A 25,963-nucleotide genomic window follows, 5' to 3' on the forward strand; every position below is an offset into this window, starting at 1 on the left:
TATAACTGAATAACAAGACCACAAACTACCCGATTTAAAATTTGGCAAAAGAACTGAAATTTCACAAGAGAAGACACACAAATGCCCGATATGCATGATACTTCTTCAATTATCAGGAAAAGAAAAAGTCACAATGAGATCCACCATCCACCAATTAGAATGACTAAAATGACTGACAACATTAAGTTTTTGTGACAATGTAGCATAATTAAAACCCCAATATATAGTTGTTGGGAACACAATGGTTTTTTGGAAGACTGTGGTAGTATCTTAAAAAATTAAACATATGCTGATCAAATGAACCAGCAATCTCATTCTTATTTATCTGAAGTGAAAATATATGTCCACCTAAAGACCTCTTTCTGAATATTCATGGCCACACTATCCATAATAGCCAAAATGTGAAAACAACTCTATTTCCATCAACTGATGACATAATAAAAAATTATGGTGTATTCATATTATGTCATTCAAAAAATGACATGGCATCCGGTCCCATCATTTCATGGCAAATAGATGGGGAAACAATGGAAACAGTGAGACTATTTTCTTAGGCTCCGAAATCATTGCAGATGGTGACTGCAGCCACAAAATTAAGACACTTGGAAGAAAAGCTATGATAAACCTAAACAGTGTATTAAAAAGCAGAGACATTACTTCGCCAACAAAGGGCCATATAGTTAAAGCTATGGTTTTTCTAATAGTCATGTATGATGTGAGAGTTGGACTATAAAGAAGACTTGAGTGCTGAAGAATTGATGCCTTTGAACTGTGGTGCGGGAGAAGACTCTTCAGGGTCACTTGAACAGCAAGGAGATCCAACCAGTCAATCCTAAAGGAAATCAACCCTGAATATTCATTGGAAGGACTGATGCTGAAGCTGAAACTCCAATACTTTGGTGATCTGATGTGAAGAGCTGACTCATTTGAAAAGACCCCGATGCTGGGAAAGACTGAAGGCAGGAGGAAAAGGGGACAACAGAGGACAAGTTGGTTGGATGGGATCACTGACTTGATAGACATGAGTTTGGGCAAGCTCTGTAAGTTGCTGATGGACAGGGAAGCCTGATGTGCTGTAGTGCATGGGGTCGCAAAGAGCTGGACACAACTAAATGACTGAACTGAATATTCTGTCATACTACTCTACAATTATGTCATACTACTCTACACCACAAGATATTAATATATACAACACATATAAGTCTTAAAAATGTCCTAAGTAGAAAGTCAAAGACTATATATTGTATGGTCCTGCTTACAGAAATTCTAGAAAAAGCAAACCATAGCGAGAAAAGCATATCAGTTGTTGCCTGGGATCAAGGCTTGGGAGAGACGATTAACTGCAAAGAAGCATAAGGAAACTTCGGGGTGATGGAAATTTTCCATATTTTGATTGTGGTGTAAGTTACACAAATGGACACAATTACCAAAATTCATCAAACTTACACTTAAAATGAGTGGATTTTATTGTATGTAAATTATACAATAAAAAGTCGGTGGAAAAGGAGTCTTTAGGTATATGTCTGAGAACATAAATCTACTGCGCATGGGGTCAGGTAAGCAGTTCAAATCCAAACTAATTACTCCAAAGTAGAACTTCATCCTCATCCCCTTCAATGCATAGTACTGGGGTTTTGTTCAACTCTAACCTCAGAACTTAGAGCTGTTCACGTATCTATGCAGTAAATGTCCAATCTATGCCAAAAGCATAAGTCCTTGAAAATTTAAAAGTTACACTACATGTGCATTTAAAACTGAGATTATTAAAAATATGTGATACTAGTTCAAAACTGGCTAAACTCTAAAATGTGGTAAGTTTACCAAGGAAATAACACTCTTGGTAGCCACCATACTGTCAATTTTTCTAATGTCAGGCCTTCAAAGTAAATTTATTGTTTTCATATGTAAACTCATGTTATTTATAACTATTCTAAACTACTTAAAGGCATATGGAAAATTTTTAAGAGGAAACTTATAGCAAAGTCAAATGAGTTTTTGTTATTGCTGCTGTTGTTTAGTCGCTAAGTCATGTCTGACTCTCTTGTCACCTGAAGGACTGTAGCTTGCCAGGTTCCCCTGTCCATGGGATTCTCCAGGCAAGAATACTAGAGTGGGTTGTCATTTTTTCCTACAGGGATCTTCCTGACCTGGGATGAAACCCACTTTCTCCTGTGTTTCCTTGCTGGCAGATTCTTTACCACTGAGCTTCCTGAGAAGCCCCAGGACATATTTTTGGACCTTCCGTTCTATCTCACTGATCTATATGTCTACCTTTATGGCACTCAACACATTCATTACTGTAGTTTTATGGTAGGTTTTGAAATCAGAATCAGAAGGGCAAGTACTGCCTTGTCATTTCTGTATTTTGCCTATTCTGTGTCTTTTAAATTTCCATATATATTTCAGAATTAGTTTATCAGTTCCTATACAGAAATCAGCTGGAACTGGTGGGGACTGCATCGAATCTGCACATTTGTTTGGGAAGTATTCTCATCCCAATATCAGGTTTCCTGATCCATGAACATGGATGTCTTTTCATTTATTTAGATTATCTTGAATTTCTTTCAGTGATATTTTATAGTTTCAGAGTATATATTGTGTTTCTTTTGTTAAATTTATTCCAAAGTATTTTTTTGTTGTTGTAAAAAGAATTTAATTTCATTTAGTATTATTTAGTATTATTGCAGGAGTATAGATATACAACTGATGTTTGTATCTTGACCTTGTATCCTACAACCTGTTGAACTCATTGATCAGTTCTAATAGTTTTTAGTGAATTCCCCAGAATTTCATAAACATGAGGTCTTACCATTGCAAGTAGCAATAATTTTACTTTTTCCTTTCCAATCTGGTTCCCTTTAGAATTTTTGAGTGGTAGGTAAAGCAATGAATAACTTAATATTTGGAGGTATTGATGTGAGTATTGTATGTTGTTGTTTAGTTGCTAAGCTGTGCCTGACTCTTGCAACCTCATGCTCCCAGAGTAGCCTGCCAGGCTCCTCTGTCCATGGGATTGTAAAGTAAAAAAAATAAAAAATTAAAAAAAAATATATATATATATAAGAATACTGGAGTGGGTTGCCATTTCCTTGGGCTTCCCTGATAATTCAGTTGTAAAGAATCTGCCTGCAATGCAGGAAACCCTGGTTTGATTCCTGGGTTGGGAAGATCCATTGAAAGGATAGTCTACCTACTCCGGTATTCCTGGGCTTCCCTTGTTGCTCAGTTGGTAAAGAATCCGCCTGCAATGCAGGGGACCTGGATTCGATCCCATTTCCTTCTCCAGGAGGATCTTCCTGACCCAGAAATCAAATCTGTGTTTCCTGCATTGCAGGAGGATTCTTCACCCCTGAGCCACCCAGGAAGCCAGAGATTCATTTTTTTTTTTTTACAAAAAGGTAAAGATAAAAAGTGCTATAAAAAAGAAATCTGGTTCCCATACCACTATTAATTAGTTGCATGATCCAGAGCAAGTTTCTAATCCTCTTCTGGTTATACATCCTATGTTTTAAATCTTTGTCCACTTGGCATATATGTGAACCTCTGGGGACATGTAAGAAGTAGCTTTCCAAATTTAATCAACTACTACAATCATGAGTTTCACTATATATAAAATTTTGTGAATTTTATTTCACAAAAGAGAATGAGATTACTTTAACTGGAAGAGCAGTTCAAAGTATCTTCACATTGAAAGTAAAATAAAGTTAAAAAAAAGAAAATAAATGTAACTCCCAGAAAGGTACAATAGAAGACATGAGAACGCAGGCAACTATAAAGAGTTATCCTCTGGGGAACAAGTTGTAATATCCAAAAATGCTTTAGAGGCTTGTGGAAGAAATGAGTAAAAATGAACAAATGGGTGCAGCATTTACTCTGTTTCGTGCTACACAAACATTTCAAGGATATAACTAAAACATAATCAATAAAGATATTTTTTAAAACGGAAAAAGTACGTTATAAAAATATACATTATCTGGAGTTTTCACTACAGAGGATAATGCTTTAAAACCAAAGTTTTAGGGAACATTTTAATTACAGTTTTGATTAAAATGGCAAGGGTCTCATAATATATAGAACCACATTAAATTTTTCTACTACACATAAGTCAGATACCTTCCTTCTGCTTCTGCTAATGCTAACAGTACTAGAATACTAAGTCATACCTGAATACTTTATAAATTTCAAGTGTTTTGGAACCTTAGTTTTAATCTCTGACTTAAAGGAAGAGGACTATCCAAACAGGTACCAGAGTCATCTTTATCCTTATGGTATCGTAGAAAACTAGGAGGCTCTTTTGCTGCATCTGGGAGACAGGCTTCTTCATTTCTAGCTGTTTTGTAAGCCTGGACACACTGCTCAATTTCTTTAATATATGCCTTAGGGTTACTCAATTTGTTGGCATCATTTTTCTTGAACTGGGTTGGGCTATGGTTCTGAGAACTCTGCTTCATTTTTTGAGTTGTGGATTTAGCTTTCCCAAACTTTGGGACACTTTCTTCATCAGAGGAAAGTCTGTCAAGGCAAACACTCTTCTTCATTACAGTTTTCCTAGTGATCTGAACGCCAACTTTTCTACTATGATGTAAAGCATCATTTGGTGGCCCAGTTCTAACATTGGAGGTTTTCGTTCCTGGGTTATTGACAGACAAGGGTACAGATGTATTTGATTTATCATTTTCTTGAAATAGCTGGTCTCCTTTTAGAACTTTACAGTTTCTAGATTCATTTTGCAAATGAATTCCTAGAAGATCCTTGGAAAGATGTGGTGGACAATGAGAAGTACTATTAGCAACACGCTGTTCTTTTACAGTAAGTAGGGAGAAAGCATTTAGGTCAACATTTGGTTCTACAGTATTCTGAGGATATGATTTTGTAAGTATTCGTTCCTGTAAGGGTAAATCCTGAAGATGTAAATCACTAATGCCAGAAAGTAGCTGCTCCTCAGGATTAGTCTTCTGAAGATCCCAACAGGACAGTTTATTAACACTGGTGGTGCACCGTTCTGATTCACAATACAACTCCTCTGGATTATTTTTAAAACTGTCAGGAATAGCTGTTTCAAGTTCCGATTTTAAACCATGAGTAAATGTGTTCCTGGGGATGGCCGGAGAATTACTAAAAGAAGTACTAAAAGAAGTACCTTCCCAGTCGATGGTGCTCAAGTGCAGATCAGCAACTACGGATATATTATGGGATGAGGTACTAGGTTGACTAGATTCTGCAATTAGAGACTTACTGATATCTTTAATTTGCTGCATAGCCAAAGATTTTGGAGAAGATATTAACTGTTCTTGTGTAGTCAAACAGGCCACATCTTCAGGTAAAAGGAAGACATTCAATGATGTGGAAATACATTCCTCAGGTGATGCAGAATCAGGGGAAATTTCCAAGCTTAACTTGGAATTCTGCTTAGGAAAGATCTCCCATGTGGGTTTTAAAGTCATATGTGACTGAACTTTCATCATCTCATCTGATTCTTGCAAACTGTTTCCTTTAGACTTAATTTTCATGCCTGAAAAGAAACAAATATATAATACAATTAAAATCTATTTTAAATCTATTTTATTTTCTTTAATGTAGGTAAATAAAAAGAGTTCAGATCAGAAATCTATATGATCAACTTTTGCCTCTTTTGTCTTAGTGCATTCCTGAAAACTGTTTTATACCTAATTATAACAAAATAATTACTAATAGATTATAAAATATTTTCTTTCAGAAATACTGTTATTACTGTCATGTTATAAAATAATGTTAAAATTTCACTGAGTTCTGAGAAATAAAATATATTTATAATCCTAAATATGTTATACATACTAATTGTTCAATAAATGGTTAGTGTAATTACTATTATTAACACTCAGTTAAGTTAGCAGACTCAGAGCAGAACGGTTTTTTCCAGGTTTTCATATTTTAAAACAAAGTATGTCAAGACAAAGGAGCAAGAGTATAATCCTTACTCTTGATTTTACAGAATCAGCAAAATTTGGACAAGGTAGATTCAAATAGGACAATTCCTTTATGTGTGCAGCATAAATAGTTATCAAATGTGATACTTACTTTTTTGTTTCTTCCCTTTATTTTCTGACTTTTGTTGTTGGTAAATAGCAACAATCTCAGGATAAGCTGCTTCAAACAATGACTCTTCTTCTATTGTTTGTAGAGCCAATTCTCCATGTTTATCTTCTATAGCATAATGTTCTAACAGATTAAAAATACAATAAAACAACCTTAATAACAGATCTGAAATACTCCATTTTCCCAGGTAACTCATTTCACCAGGTCAACTAGGTTATTAACAAATGGATAACTCATGCAAATCTTACTATACAACATCTCTATTCTAATAATCTGTTGATACAGAAGTGATCTTTTTCCACCTGCCAAGAGCTGGAAAGAAATTCCATTTAAATTAGAACTTTAAATTTCTCTTGTTTTAGACATGGTAGGAACAGCTTAGAGAAAGGTTCAGTTCAGTTCAGTCGCTCAGTCGTGTCTGACTCTTTGCAACCCCATGAATCGCAGCACGCCAGGCCTCCCTGTCCATCACCAACTCCCAGAGTTCACTCAAACTTCTGTCCATCGAGTTGGTGATGCCATCCGGCCATCTCATCCTCTGTCTTCCCCTTCTCCTCGGCTCCCAATCCCTCCCAGCATCAGAGTCTTTTCCAATGAGTCAACTCTTTGCATGAGGTGGCCAAAGTATTGGAGTTTCAGCATCATTCCTTCCAAAGAAATCCCAGGACTGATCTCCTTTAGAATGGACTAGTTGGATCTCCTCGCAGTGGCCGAGAGGGGCTGCCCCTCGCCCAAGGTCAGGGGCGGTGGCCGAGAGGTCGAGAGAAAGGTTAGTCAGTTTTAATTCAGTATAATAAGTATAAAATTCCAGATAAAGAATGAAAACACACAATTTCCTAAAACTTTAACATTGGCTTTCTTTAGTAGTAACTTCTGAAAAGGACAGAATTGAAACGTCATCAAAACTATTACCATTTTCCAGATTGTGTTTCAAAGATTATCATTCTCTCATGGAAATACCCAGGCTTACTTGGACTCACAAGAACTCAATAAACAAAAATGAGAATGCTAATGTGTACATTTACAATGAGATACATAAATAGTACACTAGATTCTTATGTTTATCCTATATGAGGGCAAAACTACATAAGATGCCAAACTATCAAGAAATGTAAGTTAATGTGTCCGAAGTAGAAACAATGGAAACAAGTGAACTTAAGAGTATTTCTTAGAGCAACCTGGGGTACATTTTCTCCTTAAGGGATAACTCCAACAAGGATAAGTGAAAGTGGGCACCTAAACCTGAGTTCTAGACAGAAGAGATGCATGGATAAACTGGGTTAATGGCATTGTCTTTCCTGAAAATACACTGTAGTAGGTGAAATTGTTTCTATATGGTTTTCAAAATTCTTTAGCTACTTTTCTACTATTCCCTTGAACAGCTTACGTAATTCTTTATCGTTCATCAACTAGAACTTATTGACAAATCTATTCTCTCACTTAGTCACATGTAATTATACAATCTAATTTCAAAGGCACACAGAAATGAATTTGGGGTTATTTTCCATTTTAAGTGCTCAGTTCTTCCCCTGCCTTCAGTTTTGGAGCTAATTCAGAGTTTACTGTATTTCTGTCTACAGAAAATAAGAGTCATTTGACACTATAAATTCCCATGAAAACTAAACACAGTAAAGAAAGAAAAGGAAAGAAAGCACTACAGGTGCTTCATTCTATCAGCAACCTTCATTTCTTGAGAACTGACTATACAGTGAAATCCAATGACCAGACTATTTATAGTAGTATTTTCTTTAGAAATAGACATCAAAACCATTTCCATATTGTTTTTGTAAACCTTAACTACAAAAGGAATATCAATTTAAGACATTTAAGATTTGCTATGAGTTACATATAGTACAGGTATACTGATGTATGTGATTCATTTCTTTTTTATATACACACATGATATCTGCTAAACGTACATGACTAAATGTTATAAATTTTCCTTAAAGTATGTACATACCAGGCTTTTCCCATTCTATTTCAAAACAATGAACTCCATTTCTGATTCGGTTTTTAACGATTCTGAAAAAAAACAAACCACAGCTAATGGGGTCTAATTGCATGAGTTATTTGGAAATCTTCAATTTGTTGACTGAATAACTCAATGCCCACTAATTTTTATTGTTTTAATAATATTCTAAAGATTCTGTAAGGAACTACCATATAGTTATTTCTGATTTGCTTATTTAAAAGATAGTGTTTATAATTTTAGATCTTATCAGATAATCTTCATATGTCTGCAAGTGTCTTGCCAATCAGTGAATAATTTTGATGATGTCTCGGTTGCCAATTATTTTTAGTCAAAGCTTTGAAATATTACTCCATCATTCTGACGTCTACTATTGTCATCAAAGATGTACGCTAATGGATTGTGAGTCCTTTGGAACTTATCTTTTTTAATACTTTCCCAAAACTTTTTATTTTGAAATTTTTCAAACATTAAGAAAAGTTTCAAGAATAAATGAATAATCATATACCCTTCACTGAGAGCCACCAATTCTCAGTTTCAGCCCCTCCACTTACTTTACACTTCTGTTCCCTTTCTGGTCCACTGACTGAGATAATTACCTAGTTAAGCCTAGCTACAACTTTTTATAGGGGCCTCCCAGGTGGCGCTAGTGGTAAAGAACCCACCTGCCATTGCAGGTTAGACATAAGAGACACAGGTCCCTGGGTCAGGAAGATCCCATGGAGAAGGGCACAGTAACCTATTCCAGTATTCTTGCCCGGAGAATCCCATGGACAGAGGAGCCTGGCGGGCTAAAGTCCATAGGATCGCACAGAGTCAGAGACAACTGAAGCAACTTAGCAGAGCACAACTTTTTATATTTCTTTAATAGTCTATTATTGCTACATGTTTGAGGCTGAAAAGTATCAAAGCATCAACTTACTATGTTATCTTGACACTAACCCCTGAACAAGCTTTTAATATTCCAGCAGACCTTTCCTCCATTCTTCTAAAACAAAGAGATATATTGACATATCCTGCCATTAAAGATATTAAGAAGAATACTTTAGATCATAAGATATTCTCATGAAAACATAGGGAGTTGTCCATACAATTCTTTATATTACCGAATCGGCCGTAGCTGATTAGAGTTCCTTTGACCGAGCTTCCTTTCTGTCATGTCATAGTGGGTCAACAGTGTCAACAATTTCTCACATGCATAGTGATTGGGCCACTCCATTTTTTCAAGAGTAAATCTCTGTAAATGTAATAACAAATATAATAAGACTTCATTATCTCTTGGTGAACAAATAGCACTCTCAGGTGATCTTATCTTTTCCATTAAGAGATAACTAATATTAAAAGTTGTGCCAACAGGAAGATTCCCATAAGCAGTGAGCCTCCTAAGGAGGCAATACTGCACAATGATTTCAGTGTGAGGGTTCTGGGTCTGAATGCCAGCATATTTCCTAGATGTTGGGTAAATTACTTAACCTCTTTCAGCCTCAGGTTTTCTCTCTGTAAAATACAATCCAGCACACGGATTATGAAGTTAGGGAAGATTACATGCAATGTGTTAAATATAGTATCAAATTTTACATGTTCAATAAATGTTGGTTGCCATTATTATTACTGTGGTTGGTAGAGCTAAGCAACAAGCAGTTACAATTTATCGAGTGACTGTTTCTCTACTTACTGTACTAGGGGTTAATATAACTAGTCTCATTTAATCCTCAAAGTGACTTCACAAGATAGGTAATCTTGTTTCTATTTTTGAGGAAAACACATATCCAGGGTTACATGGTAAGTGACAGACTGTCCAAATTTAAATTTAGGTCAATGCGCTTGTAAACTGTACTGTCTTCTGAAACAATATGCTTGATCCTTACATTCTCCACTTATTAGCATCTCTCCCTCAACACAGTCCTGAATACAACACATCTGCACATGGCCTTTAAGGTGTCTTGTAAAGAACAGCGTAACTGTGATTTGTCTTACGGTCTGCAATATATAGCTACTGTGTGACAAAGGAATGAAAAGTAGATATAAATGCCTGCAAAATACACATGCACTCAACAGCTATCTACTTCAAACCTCCTCTCAGAGCAATCAAAGTGATTACCCCTTATCTTTCTAGTATCCAACTTTATACTGTAAAGTAAGAGTTTACTTTCAGATACCTGAAACAATAATAAATCAGGTCTTTGGTACCTGACTGCCTTCACCAATTTATCCTTGTTCAGAAGGAACTCTTGAGTAACCTAGCAAGAGAAGAGAAAGTAAGAATGGAGACTTCAAACTTTTATAAAAACTTTCCAAGATAAATACATAGTTGAATTATTACTCATTACCTCACGGAATGGGAATCCCTCACAACTGCAAGCTTTTCTGAAAATAAGTTATATACAGGTTATTAATATAATCAGGCAATTTTAGATAGACTCTAAAATCATGTATGGATGTGAGAGTTGGACTATAAAGAAAGCTGAGTGCTGAAAAATTGATGCTTTTGAACTGTAGTGTTGGATAAGACTCTTTAGAGTCCCTTGGACTGCAAGGAGATCCAACCAGTCCAACCTAAAGGAAATCAGTCCTGGGTGTTCACTGGAAGGACTGATGTTGAAACTGAAACTCCAATACTTTGGCCACCTGATTTGAAGAGCTGATTCACTTGGAAAGATCCTGATGCTGGGAAAGATTGAGGGCAGAAGGAGAAGGGGACGACAGAGGATGAGATGGCTGGATGGCATCACCGACTCAATGGACATGGGCTTGGGTGGACTTCAGGAGTTGGTGATGGACAGGGAGGCCTGGCGTGCTGCGGTTCATGGGGTTGCAAAGAGTTGGACATGACTGAGCGACTGAACTGAACTGAAAATCATCACCTCTAATCTCATCTCCTTTACTGAAAAGTGTCCTTGCACAGTATACCAGTTATCAACCTTCTCACTGAAATATTATTAAATTAGTATCTTATAAGATGGCCAAACTTTTGAACAGAATCAAGAAAGGGATTTTGTGAAATATTATTAATCTACACATGAGGGGAAAGTTATGTGGAAATAATTCAACCAAAGGTATATAAATAGGTCACACAGCAGAAAACACTGAGTACAAAAACATAACGTTACTTCTTAATATTGTTTTCTACTGCACTCAGTTGCCTCTCATGTTCTGTACGGTGCCATTCACAAGGACAACAGTATTCATAATCATGTGGTTCACAATATCGATCAGTTTGACATAATTTGCATCCATTACGTTCATGATCCTTAGATGAACCTTTACGGAGACACAAAAAGTATAATTTTCACTGCCTTTTAGAATTATCTTCTATATACATTTTTTTCTTTGCCTTACCTAAATTTTCAAAAACAAACATTGCCTAGCATAACACCTAGCAGAGAGAAGGAATTCAATACATTTAGGTTGAATAGAGTAATAAACACAACAGTAATTCTTAGGATAAACTAAGTCCTTAGCTGTTACCATCACTGACACTATTTTATTTTTTTGTAAATTACTCTTCTATCTGAAAGTGTTAATTTGTAATATGAAACTGTACATTTAGAGTAATCAATGGAAGACTGTGGAGTATGTGGTAGTTACAAACAAGAAGGATATTGTTGGTAAAAAATTATTTAGTCAATAGAATAATTCTTGGAATTAAAAAAAATAAGAATATGAAAGGAATACAGCAGTTATTACCTATGCTAGTGGCTAGCTCTCAGTTACCTATATAGCTATTTTTAAACTAAGCTTGGAATATAAACAAATTCTGGTAGTGGCCTGGATGTTGGGCCCCCTAGTGACCATTAAAAGGAAAGCATGACTACCTTCAGCACTGTCTTGAGAATACATGAGAGCTTACATAAGTGATATGACCTAAAACCACCATTCATAAGGCATCAAAAAAAAAAAAAAAAAAAAACCACCCTGCAGAATGGCATCTTATCTATAAAAACGTTTATTTCTTCCATGCTATCATCTATAAGTCTTAAATGGCAATGAAAATATATTAAGAAAAATAGATAGAGCAGAATTTCTTTTAAAAGATGAGCTAACATCATCTCCTAATCTCTCCTGAGAGCAAAAGGCTTTTTTGACCCAGTACATGTCAGAAACATCTTTTTTTTTTTAAGATAATTCTTACATTGCAAAGAGAGAGATGGGTTTTTTTTTAATCTATTTATTAGTTCCCTGATCAGGGATTGAACTCAGGCCTTTGGCAGTGAAAGCATGGAGCACTAGCAACTGGACTGCCAGGGAATTTCCAGGGACATCATTTTTTAAATCAAGACTAATGAGAATCCAAGCTATTTTCAGTAACAGTGAACATGTATTAGAAGTTAATGCTAAGTCAGGATCTTCACACACAATAAAAATACACCATATAAACAAAACACTGATATAAAAACACTTCCATTTTCCCCTAAGATTTATCAGTACAATTTTTTCTTAAAATGGATTTCTACACTGAAAACATAATTTTAACACTGAAATAATTTGATAATGCAGTTTGCAGCTACAGTTATCCTATATCTATCACTGATATGACATTACTTCATTCAGTAAGAATTTACTGAGTGTCTACTGTGTCTATGTGACACAAATCCTAACTCTGCGGGTTCCCAATCTGGTAAGGAAGGTAGGTAAGTAAAAAGTACCAAAGGAATAGAGATGAAACATAGGTATATACTAAACATAGGTAGCTTGACAGCAGTGTTCTAGAGATATCATTCCTTATGTCTGCTTACCTGGATGGGAACACACAGAGCAATGAGCCAGTTTGTTAACGAGTACTGGTTGTGAATTAGAGTAAAAAGATTTTTCATTCCACTGATTAAACCTTTAAAAGAAAATGGTTTAAAAAAACACAATAAACAAATACTACGGTTACCAAACTGCCACGTTCTCAAAGGTCAGGCTATTCTGATCCTTTCCACTTGCCTACTTATTTTCCCTTTGGCAGTAAAGTTGCTGTCCTAGCCTGGGAACATAAAAACATAAAAAAATTTAAAACTCAGGGGAAGGTTAGTCTAAACTAATAAAAATCAGAATGACAGATTACTATAAGAAAATATAATCTCATTATTTTCAACTGTGAAGACAAACATAAAATATTGCCAAAAGTTCACCTTTGCTAAAACTGTCTCAATAAGAACGATTTATAGTTAGCTAACATTCAGAAAATGAAGATCATGGCATCCGGTCCCATCACTTCATGGGAAATAGATGGGGAAACAGTGGAAGCAGTATCAGACTTTATTTTGGGGGGCTCCAAAATCACTGCAGATGGTGACTGCAGCCATGAAATTAAAAGACGCTTACTCCTTGGAAGAAAAGTTATGACCAACCTAGATAGCATATTCAAAAGCAAAGACATTACTTTGCCGACTAAGGTCCGTCTAGTCAAGGCTATGGTTTTTCCTGTGGTCATGTATGGATGTGAGAGTTGGACTGTGAAGAAGGCTGAGCACAGAAGAATTGATGCTTTTGAACTGTGGTGTTGGAGAAGACTCTTTAGAGTCCCTTGGACTGCAAGGAGATCCAACCAGTCCATTCTGAAGGAGATCAGCCCTGGGATTTCTTTGGAAGGAATGATGCTAAAGCTGAAACTCCAGTACTTTGGCCACCTCATGCGAAGAGTTGACTCACTGGAAGACTCTGATGCTGGGAGGGATTGGGGGCAGGAGAAGGGGACGACAGAGGATGAGATGGCTGGATGGCATCACTGACTCGATGGACGTGAGTCTGAGTGAACTCCGGGAGTTGGTGATGGACAGGGAGGCCTGGCGTGCTGCGATTCATGGGGTCGCAAAGAGTCTGACACGACTGAGCAACTGAACTGAACTGAACTGAACTGAACTGAACTGAAGAGTCGTATTTGCTTGCTTTTCCTTTTTTATTCTTCACAATTCCCATATCATTCCTTAATTCATCCCCATGCCAAAGTACACCTTTGCTCTCCTGTTTTGGAAAATAGTAACTGCTGATATTAATAATGAGTTTATTAAAGTCTTAGATCTATCATTAGCCTCACAGTGGAAAGAGAGGCATCTTAGGAAAGAGCATGAATATCTGAAATCTTTCTCATGGTCATTCCAATCTTCATTTCTACCACTTGATGCTTCTTTTCATTTACTATCTCATACCTACTGGAGGCCAAGATTATTTTAACTGTCTCAGTATCCTGGTTCCTTTCCTTCTATTCATTCTATGCTTTATTATCATCAATATTCATTTTTTATAAAACATTGCCCTCATCAAGCAAATATAATTGATAGATTCGTTTTGAAAGCTCAAAACAAAACAGCACAGTTTGCAAACTTCAATATACTCTTAATTTTCCTGAATCCTCAAATGAAGTGAAAGTGTTGGTTGCTCAGTCATGTCTGATTCTTTGCAACCCCATTGACTGTAGCCTGCCAGGCTCCTCTGTCCATAGGATTCTCCAGGCAAGAATACTGCAGTGGGTTGCCATTTCCTTCTCCAGGAGAATCTTCCAGACCCAGGGATCAGATCTTGCTCTACCACATCACAGGTAGATTCTTTACCTTCTGAACTACCAGAGAAGCCTGAATCCTCAAATCATATAGGCTAAATTCATTATAATGTGCAGATACAGAACAAAGGGTAGTGAAGCTAAACTTTTGATCAAGTGTTACTAATTACATATTTGCAACATGTCAGACATTTCAGTTATAGAAAAATACAATATTGAAGTATTTATATAGAAATAATTTTAAATATAAAATTATGTTGGTTTATCTTTACTTGTTGATAAAATAGTCTAAGATAGCTTATGGCAAATGTCCATGGTTATAAATAAACCCATTTGACATCTTCCTACTTGTGTTTGTAGCGAGCTAATAACATTGATGATACAAAGCATGGCTTAGGACATGTTCTTTTCAGCTTTCTTTGGAAAACATCAGAATAAATAAGTGATTGTCAATGAAAATACAGATCAGCTTAAAAATACAAAACACTTTTTTGGAAAGCCCAATACTTATTGTATACACTATTAAATTCAACAAGACTAGAAGACTAATGTCATAAGCAAAAATAATTTTTAGTTACCTCTGAAGTAAACTCTGCCCTTTCAAAATCTTTATCAGTTTTAATGCTTGCTCTTTTCCAACTCCAGGGACTCCCTTTCAGAAAGTGGGAAAATAAATTCAAATGTTAATCACTAGAGAACAGATTGAAGGATGATGCATTCATTCAGTGTAGGACTGTGTAGCTCAGAGAAGAAGGTAACTCTACGTGTGCAAGACGCATTGTTAGGTGTAAATGAAAACTGCAGAAGAGAATAGGGTGTAGCTTAGATTTGTAGGTTAAACAGCAATTATAGTATTAACTTATGTAACCAAAAAAGTCAGAGAGTTACATACAAAAGCATTTACAGTTTATTTTAGGAGAGGGAGGAACAGCATTTTAGATGAACAGCATTTCATTTTCTATGTTCATTATTTTGATAATATTTTAACTTAAGAAAATTAAAACAAACATTTAATTTCCAATACTATATATATATATATATATATATATACATACACATCTATCTATCTATCTATATAAATAAGTATATTCACATGATAATTTCTGGTTTAGAATGAGTCTTCTAGTTCCCATAAAAGTTTATTAATATGTCTTTGTAAACAATGCTGCTCTTTAGCCAATATGTATCAGGATAGACATATCAGTATTAAAATACTTCCAAACTGGTTAGTAAACAGTCACTGCCCACATATCCTGAGTGCCTGCTGGCAAAGCAATCTTCTCCCTAATGTGAGTTCCCTTCCCAACCCACCTACACTGAGGATTAGGGTTACACATAGGACAACAGAGGGTACCAGAAGCTCGTTCCATTTCTACAGCCTATGTCTTTAGTAAACCAGTTACTAGATATTTTGCATATGACCCTTCTTGTATTAGCATTTAGTTACATATTAGATTTTTTTCCAAAAATTTTTTCAGCAAATTATGTTATTATAGTAGTGTCTTAAAGATCATTAAGTACAATGATATAAATAGATAGCAGTTTTGGTTGCAAAGACATAAAAAATCAAAATAGGCAAGGCTAGTCTATAATGTAATAAATACCACCATAGTTGAAACTGGTTTTTGTGAGTTCAAGTTTGCAAATTTTTTTATATTCAACACTGGGTTGTTTCCAGACTTTAATTATGATACAATTACATATAGGAAATAGTAATTTTGTATTTCAGAATGAGAACTACAATAATTATTTTTTTGTGTTATTTAACAGCTTTTTTCCCTCCTGTTTTCTTTTCTTGTTAAAAAAATTATTGATTTCTCTATTTGGTCACTGGTGACACAGATTAGAAATCAGAATTAATAATTTTACTATCCTATTATTTTTTCTCTCTTCTATGCCCCAGTGAAAAAAAATACCTGTCATCCCTCTTTAGACTTCTCTTAGGTATACAGTCTGTAGTATAATGAAGGATTTAAAAAGGATACAAAGATGATCAGCAGGGACATAATAATGGGACTATATAAAAATAGCAGGAGTTACAGTATAAAACATTTTGTATTTTTAAATATCATGTTTATGAATGGGGTTATCATTTTAATTCTTAATTCATCCCTCACCTATTATACCTGTCACTGAGTATGTATTATTATCTTAAGATATAAAATAAAAAGGCTTTCATGAGCAAAGCTCAATGCAGTGCTAAGAGGCATAGAGGGATGAATGACTTAGCTCAATAATCATGTTGCCTAGCAACAGTAACAATAACATGGAGCATGTGTACAGTTAAAAAGTTACTGTGGAGATTCAAAACCAGAACACAGACAAACAGTGATAGAAACTAATATTGGAATGAGCCAAGAAAAGAGTAGCTCCTATTTTTCTAAAAGGACAATGAAATGTGAATATGAATCTCGTAAAGTAATAGTATACTGAGATTCAGGCTGTAGTACCAGTTATGATTCTATTCTCACTTAGAACATTCAGTGTCACAGTGAGCGAGCATTTTAATGTCACTTGAAATGTTCATTATTTTAGTTACTGAATAGTTTATTACACCCATATCTAAATTAGGTCCTTAACTATATAGTACCATATTATATTCATATTTATGTACCATGTAAGGTATGAGAAAAAGCCACTATGAATACTAAATAAATACAATTTCAGCATACCTTTGGAAGATAATCACAGCCAAGTAGTATTGCCAGCCCAACCAGAGCATCTCTATTCAAACCTAGTTTACTCTTGATGGATGACATTGTGTAACAGTCAACATGTGGGTTCTAGAAGAAGGTACAGATTTAGTTTCATCTTCAGAAAACTAAACAAAATCAACATTGTAAAACATAATTTATCAAAGTGAAGTGAAAGTGAAGTCGCTCAGTCGTGTCCAACTCTTTGCGAGCCCGTGGACTGTAGCCCACCAGGCTCCTCCATCCATGGGATTCTGCAGGCAAGAATACTGGAGTGGGTTGCCATTTCCTTCTCCAATTTGTCAAAGCTGCCTCTAAATATTTATTCCTAAAAGTTTAAAATTATCTTGGTCACCAGAATCTTCATATAACCTAACATTTTAACATCTGAAAATAAAATCAAGTTTCAAAAATAGCTTTAAAAAAACAACTATAGTAGTCATTTTTTTCTTCTTGTTTTTTGGTGTCTACAAAAGTAGATTTTCATCTTACATAATTAAACATAAAATGTATATTATAGAAAGTAAACATTCCCTGTAAACGCATCATCTGAAGTAACTATTATTGATAGCCACGCATATTCCTTTAAGAAACTTTCTTTAACACTTATGTACAAATGCTTATTTAAAGTAAAAATAGGCTTATATAAAAATACTATTTTGCAATATTTCTTGCCCACTAATACATTTGGATATCTTAGTTGCTTCAGTCATGTTCGACTCTTTGCAACCCTATGGACTGCAGCCCTCCAGGCTCCTCCCTCCATGGGATTCTCCAGGCAAGAATACTGGAGTGGGTTGCCGTGCCTACCTCCCTGGGTATCTTACTGACCCAGGGATTGAACCCGCATCTCTCATGTCTCCTGCACTGGCAGGTGAGTTCTTTACTACCAGAGCCACCTAGGCCTTAATGACTAGATGGACTCCAAGACAGTTTTTCTCAATGGGGACACTGGGAGCATTTTCAGAAAGATAACAGAATTCTCTGGCAAATGGCTTAGTTTTCCTGGCTTCGATACATCAAATGTCCATAGTCTCCCTTGCTCAACCTTGAACAGTTACAATGAATATGTCCCATGTATAGTACCTGCCTCCATGAAAACCATGGCTGTATTTAGCCATTCCCTATCAATGGTCATATGTGTTGTTTGCCAAGTTTTTGCAAGTATTGACAATGCTGCAACTACTAATAATATCCTTGTATATCTCTCTTTGCATACTTGGAGGTATTTTGAGGCTTACTAACAGTGGAAATTCTGGTTCAAGGCAATACATATCACATGACATTTTATAATACATAACTGAAACTGATTTAGAAGTATACCATGTGAAACAAATCAAGTTCTTAGAGAAATCCACATTTAAAAGAAAATGAACCATGCAGTAGTGATATTTTTAATATGAGTAAACATTTTATTTAGCAATTGCTGTGTACCAAGCATTATGGTAAAGAATCCCCCTTGCAATGCAGGAGATCCTGGTCCTATCCCTGGGTTGGGAAGATCCCCTGGAGAAGAAAATGGCAACCCACTCCAGTGTTCTTGGCAAGGAGAATCCCATGGACAAAGGAGCCTGGTGGGCTGTAATCCGTAGGGTTGTAGAGAGTGAGACAAGACTTCACGATCATGTGCACACACACAAAAAAACACAAGCATTACGGTAAGCATTTTATACATTTTAGTTTATCTAATCTTCAAATAATCCCCTTTTAAAAATTAGTTTTTAAAACAAATGCTGAAAAAGAGAAAGAAAAAATACCTTGGTGTTCATAGTGAAATTCCTATAAACAGTCTGGGCCCCATAAAGGAAAGTGTCTCCATCATTGGTGAGGCAGCCATCCACATAACCACTGGCGTTGAGGTAGGCACACATGGCTTCAGCTTCACCAGCAGCTTGGACCCAGGGAATTCCTAAGCATTCCAGCATATCAAGACACTGAAAAGAAAAAGTAGGTGCAACAAATCTAAGAACATTTGCATTGCTGCTAATTTTTTATGGTGTTTAACTTACTGTTATATTACAAATACTAATAGCTTTTCAGGTATGTTTTAAATTATGATATTTAAGAAATAATTGGAAATGTGAACACTAAATCCTTTAGAGCATTAAGGAATGAATGATTGCTGAACTTTTATGTACATTAATAAATACTGTATTGAGTCATGTTTTTATAAGAGCCATATCTTTTAGAGAAAAGTACTGACCCATTAAGAGAAACAATACTATGTGTGGGATTTGCTTCAAAATAATGTGGAAGTAGGGAAGCAGGTGTGAGTATAGGTGAAACGAAATTGCTCGAGTTGATAATTTTTAAAGATTGGTGATGGGTTACTTTTGTATTTATTTAAAATTTTCTGTAATGAAAAGCTAAAAATTTTGATGTCAATTAAAAAGTAATCTATATCCAATTAAATATTAACTTAAAAATTATTTTTTTAAAGTAACGAATATTCAATTTTCACTGTTCAGTGTTATTTCAAGAATTTGGAAATATCTTTAAATTATAATAATTAATCACATTAACATTTACCTTTGTAAAACTATAGCAATCCTTTTCACATGATGACCATCCCAATATGAGCTCTTTCAAAGAAGTTGCAAGTACACAATTTTGGCTTGAGAACTTAAAGTTCACTTTTTATCACCTCCCCTGTACAATGAAACTCTTATTGTGGGAAACCACACAGGGGCCGGTTGTTGGAGTGCTCCAGGGAAGTCACAAGTCTGTGCAGGATGTTATCAACCTCCTGATGTATAAATAATCTGCTATAGCTTTCTTTGGGTTATGAATTTAACTCTGTTGGGTAGCTTCAGCTTTACAGCTTAGTGCATTCTTTTTTGTTGTATGTCACACACTCATTCTATCATTGGGGAACACTGGGTATGGTGAGAAAAAGTGGCTATTTACTTGTTTCTAGAGGGACAGAATAAATATCTCATTTTAATTGATTGTTTACATGTTATATTACGTAATAAAAAACCTCTGCCAGATGTTGCCCAAGGTGGACAAGGTTCAGAAAGACAAAGTACCAAGTCAAAAAAAAGGTACTTTTCAGGACTCCGGCTAGGCGACCTTAGGGAGACAGACTTGTTACAGGTGCTGCTCAACTGAAACATAGTTTTTTCTTCCTTACCCCTAGATAAGAAGTATCCTTTCATAAAAAACAAGAGATTCCAGATTCTTGTGCTGCTGCTGCTGCAAAGTCTCTTCAGTCATGTCCAACTCTGTGCGACCCCATAGACAGCAATTCATCAGGCTCCCCCGTCCCTGGGATTCTCCAGGCAAGAACACTAGAGTGGGTTGCCATTTCCTTCTCCAATGCATGAAAGTGAAAAGTGAAAGTGAAGTCGCTCAGTCGTGTCCAACTCTTAGCGACCCCATGGACTGCAGCCCACCAGGCTCCTCCGTCCATGGGATTTTCCAGGCAAGAGTACTGGAGCGGGGTGCCATTGCCTTCTCCGAGATTCTTGTGCATGTCCTCCTAACTCTTTTCAAAAGCTAGCACAGAATTTGTGATGAGGTTGGCTGGAATTTTCCCTGCCCTAAGTCTCTATGATGTGGGGCAGAGGTTGTTTTGGAGGATTAATTTGTGCTTTTCATGCTTGCAACTAAAAATGGCACTAGATTAGGAGAACGTCAGGCCTAGTAACAGACTGTAGAGAAATATGATAATGATTGATGGGCAGGCAACACTGAATCAACACGAAACGTCTAAGTGCATCACGACTGGTGAAATGAAGAAATAAGAGTAGAAGCATGTTTTCAAAAAGACAAACACCTTTTTGCTTTATACTGGGTGTTTAATGCCTTCAGTATGTGAACCACAGATGTTTCTAGGAACTGATATATAATAATTAGAATACAGTACAGATATTTTCTTCAATTATTGATAGTCATTAAGATGGAATAATCACTAATTGAAAATTACTTTTTTTAATCACATGAAAATAAAAAATAGAAAAAAAATGGACAAAACTTCTGGAGAAAAAAGCTTATTAATTTGTGCAATGTCTTTTAAAAGAAAAAAAAAATTTAATCAACATTTAAGAAGAAAAACAGGGATGTGAACTCAAAACAAATATCATAAAAGGTTTATATCCTTAGCCTATAAAGAAACTGAACAAAACAAAAAGTAAAACCTCAAAAAGGTTAAGTGGGAAAAGGATATGATGGTCATTACTTACAGAAGGACTAAAACTAACTTAATGTTTAACTTCACCATTAAAAGAATATGACATATAACTATGTATTATATGTATTTATATGTACTATATAAATCAAAAAATGTCTTTGACTTTGCATATAATAGTACAAAGATAGAACTCTTAATATCCAAAGATTTTGTGGATGCACTGAAATTGCTTATCTCATACCTGTACTGGTAGGAAGTAGTTGGTAAGAGTTACATAAAATCCTTTCTAAACTTAGGTCTATCAAGCCCACTTTGGGTAATTTATTTTCAAATCACAAGAAAAAGCTATGTTGACAAAAAAAATGTTTCTCACGATTTCATGTATAACAGAGAAGAACTGAAAAGCAAACAATATACAATATACAATCATGGGGAATGATTTCAAGTACAACCATTTCAAGTAATAATTCTGAATAGAATATGGTAACAGGGAAATACGGGTATGCTACATTAAGTGAAAAGTCCAAGATAAAAATTACTTGTGCATGATTATGACAACTTTAAAAATTAAACACATTTAAAAAGATACAAAATAGTTATAGCTTCCTATTGTTTTACTTATATACTTTATCTTATTATAGATTTATCTTTTAAGATATATATTTTGTAACAGATATATTAAAATAATAAGTTTTTATAATTACAAAGCCCTGAGGGAAGCCAAATCAAATTCTATCTATCAACTATCATTAATCCTGAATGAGTAAAGTATGAATTAATGAGACTGCTATTCTGGGAATTTGTTAAGTGCTGAAGGTTTCATAAAACTTACCATATTAAGTCCCAATGATGTACCAGTTGCTTTAGATATATTTACATTTTCTCTAGTTTTCACTATAACCTTGTAAAGTATTACTACCCTCATTTTACAGAGTAGGAAATGAGGCAAAGATAGGTTAAAAATCTTGCCTCTAGGGTTTCTAGATGCCAGAATCGGAACTTGAACATGGGTGAGTTTCACTCCAAAGCATAAACTCTCTTCTCTATTCACATTGGCCTTTTAGTGAAGACAGTAAGTATTAAAGATACTGACCAACAAAGTTTATTACAGTAAAATACACTCTTTATTCAAATCAGAATTATTGAATCAGGCCTGAATGCTTACCTCCTTTAAGACTGACTTAAAATGTGATCTCCCTGTTTTCTGAGACCATGTTTTTCCAGAAGGTCCATATCGGACCTGATTCCTCTTACTGATGACATCAGCTTTCAGGTGCGGGGGTTCCCCTTCCATAACGAACACCAGCTTTACATCCATTAGCGTTAAATATGAGATACGAAAAAATAGATTTCTGAAATAGAAAAAGTTAATGATACTTTAATCATCATATGTGAATAGCAGAAGTCAACACTGCAGAATGACATAATGGCAAAGACACTAGTATCAAAAATGTTACATGCAATAATGTCTTATTTATGATGATTTTCAGTGGACTGAACTGAAAACCACTGCTTGTTTTTTAGCAAAGGAGATTTATGATTATTCTAATTGCTATGTGGGAAATGGTTTGGAGGAGGAGGAGGCCAAGAGAAGAGGGAGGGAAGCTAGTGAAAACTTCATCTCAACAGGGCATATAAGAGACGTTGTCATACACTGAGGTAGTGCTTCTGGAGAGAAGTTTGTGAATGTGACATATATTCTGCAAGGGGAACTGGCAAGACTTCAGATGGATTGGCTATGGGGAGAGGTAAAGCAGGGAAAGAATGGCTCCCAAATTCCTGCCTTTTAGTCACTGAAACATCCTAGGGGATATGTTAAATAGGCAGTCAGGTCTATGAGTCTGAAGCTTCAAGGGTATGAGGTACAAATTTGTGAGTCACCAGTATGAGGTGGCTCAGTGATAAAGAATCTGCCTGTTAATGCAGGAGACGTGTTCAATCCCTGGGTCAGGAAGATCTCCTGAAGGAGGAAATGGCCATCTACTGCAATATTCTTGCCAGGAAAATCCCATGGACAGAGGAGCCTGGTGGGCTACAGTCCACAGGGTTGCAAAGAGTTGGACACAACTGACTGACTGAGCACGCACACACACAATATGGAGATGGCAGATGTGGGCATGTTAATACATTTTAAAAACTCAAAATGCAAAATGGCAACAACAAAACAAATGAAGTGGAAACAAAACCAAGACGTCCACATACCTATATTCTGAGAATGTTTACTTACCTGAGGTGGGGCTTCATGACTGTCCCAATCATTTTTTTGACTGTCTGAGCTTCACACACCCAGAGACTCAGATCAACCGCAATGGTTTTCCCACTGAGACTGTGCAAGTGGACATGTTGTTTAACAGGCTCCAAAATTTGCCACAAGTCATTTACTCCCATCCTGGTGGTTATCTGTTATCTGAAACAAACTTTTCAAAAGATTGTTAAAAGACATAGAAGCTCAGAACAAAAATTTAGACAGTGTATTTTGAGCTAGTTGGAGGTGATTCATAAATAGTATTCTCATTTTTACCAGTCAGCTTTTCAGGATGAATCAAGAATACCTGAAACATTAAAAATGGTGGTAATACACTTAGTGGCTACAAAAGTACTGATGCAGCAGCTGAAAAGTTATTAGCAGAATATAGCATGCTGAATTTGTCCTTAAAATCCACTCACGTCACCCAATATGTTTCTCTGTATTAATGAAAAATAAAGTTACTTTAAAATTTAAAGTCACCAAATGTCAATGGTTGTCCCTCTTCATTCTTTCTTCTTTTCCATGCTGCCTGTAGCAGTGGCTGACAATAAAATTTTTCACATGGTCACATTAATACTGAATGAAATCTGGAAAATAAAAGGAAAAATTACCCTCATCCCAAAGGGTGGTAATTGGCTTTGCTCCAGTGAATAATAAGAGCTAACAAATGCAGAGAAAAATCGAAGGAACTGGTAATGTGTATTTGTCTTGTTGAGAATTCACTCCTTGATCTACATACCTAAAGAGAGAACAGGACTAGCCCTCTATCATAATCAGGAAAAAACAAAGAGACAAAAACAAGGAAGAATGCAAACACACGAACAAAAGACAAAAACACAGGATTAATGAAGGAAAACTGACGGATAAGTGGAGGGGAGATAGAAAATGAAGAATTGAAGAATAGGTAATTATTCATGTCAATGTATGGCAAAACCAATACAGAATTGTAAAGTAAAATAAAAAATTAATTAATTAATTAATTTAAAAAAAAAAGAGCATTGGCTTTTTAAATTACAATGTCACACATGTTCATTGTGGGAAAATAAAACATCTTTTTAAAGAAAAGTATTTTAAAATGACCTATAGTCCCATTTGGGCTTTCCTGGTGCCTTACCAGTAAAGAATCTGTCTGCAACGCAAGAGATGCAAGTTTGATTCCTGGGTCAGGACAATCCCCTGGAGGAGGGAATAGCAACCACTCCAGTATTTTTGCCTGGGAAATCCCATGGACAGAGGAGCCTGTAGGGAGGGCTGCAGTCCACGGGGTTGCAAAGAGTTAGACATGACCAAAGGAACTGAGTACAGGAGCACAGTTTCACTATTCAAAAAAAAATTGTTAAACTGTTTTCTATGTACATGATATTAAAAAAAAAAATAGTTTAAGCTCTGCTATCGTAACCTGCTTTGGTATTTTCTATATGCAAGTTTTCCTTTATTAAACATCTATAGCTCTTTTGAACTGTGGTGTTGGAGAAGACTCTTGAGAGTCCCTTGGACTGCAAGGAGATCCAACCAGTCCATTCTGAAGGAAGATCAGCCCTGGGATTTCTTTGGAGGGAATGATGCTGAAGCTGAAACTTCAGTACTTTGGCCACCTCATGCGAAGAGCTGACTCACTGGAAAAGACTCTGATGCTGGGAGGGATTGGGGGCAGGAGGAGAAGGGGACGACAGAGGATGAGATAGCTGGATGGCATCACTGACTCAATGGACGTGAGTCTGAGTGAATTCCGGGAGTTGGTGATGGACAGGAAGGCCTGGTATGCTGCGATTCATGGGGTCTCAAAGAGTTGGACACGACGGAGCAACTGAACTGAACTGATCGCTGTTTTTCTTTTCCTTTATTATTTGATCAAAACTATTATGTAGAATTTGAAGATTCAGTCTGACTATATAACAGATCAGTTCAGTTCAATCGCTCAGTCGTGTTCAACTCTTTGCGACCCCATGGATTGCAGCACACCCAGCTTCTCTGTCCATCACCAACTCCCAGAGCTCACTCAAACTCATGTCCATTGAGTCAGTGATGCCATCCAACCATCTCATCCTGTCATCCCCTTCTCCTCCTTCTTTCAATCTTTCCCAGCATCATCAGGGTCCTTTCCAATGAGTCAGTTCTTTGCATCAGGTGGCCAAAGTATAGGAGCTTCAGCTTCAGCCTCAGTCCTTCTAATGAATATTCAGGACCGATTTCCTTCAGGATTGACTGGTTGGATCTCCTTGCAGTCCAAGGGACTCTCAGGAGTCTTCTCGAACACCACAGTTCAACAGCATCAATTCTTCGGCAATTAGCTTTCTTTATGGTCCAACTCTGACACTCATGCATGACTGGAAAAATCATACATACTGGAAAAATCATAGCT

At 36.0% G+C, this 25,963-nt stretch overlaps 1 protein-coding gene across 1 annotated transcript; it reads right to left on the minus strand.

The window, feature by feature from the left end:
* Positions 1–1,442: 1,442 nt before the first annotated feature.
* On the minus strand, positions 1,443–24,508 carry GEN1 (GEN1 Holliday junction 5' flap endonuclease). Its single transcript, XM_040225010.1, has 13 exons — positions 23,581–24,508; positions 22,519–22,705; positions 18,979–19,155; positions 17,201–17,311; positions 15,107–15,180; positions 12,781–12,872; positions 11,155–11,305; positions 10,375–10,411; positions 10,204–10,284; positions 9,151–9,281; positions 8,036–8,097; positions 6,058–6,198; positions 1,443–5,512 (listed from the first exon to the last, which is right to left on the minus strand). Exons 1-13 carry the CDS (start codon positions 23,739–23,741, stop codon positions 4,182–4,184), a joined length of 2,736 nt encoding a protein of 911 aa, XP_040080944.1. The 5' UTR covers positions 23,742–24,508; the 3' UTR covers positions 1,443–4,181.
* Between the last annotated feature and the right edge of the window lie 1,455 nt (positions 24,509–25,963).

The sequence above is a fragment of the Oryx dammah genome, unplaced genomic scaffold (assembly GCF_014754425.2).
Source record: "Oryx dammah isolate SB20612 unplaced genomic scaffold, SCBI_Odam_1.1 HiC_scaffold_25, whole genome shotgun sequence".
Lineage (NCBI taxonomy): Eukaryota > Metazoa > Chordata > Mammalia > Artiodactyla > Bovidae > Oryx > Oryx dammah.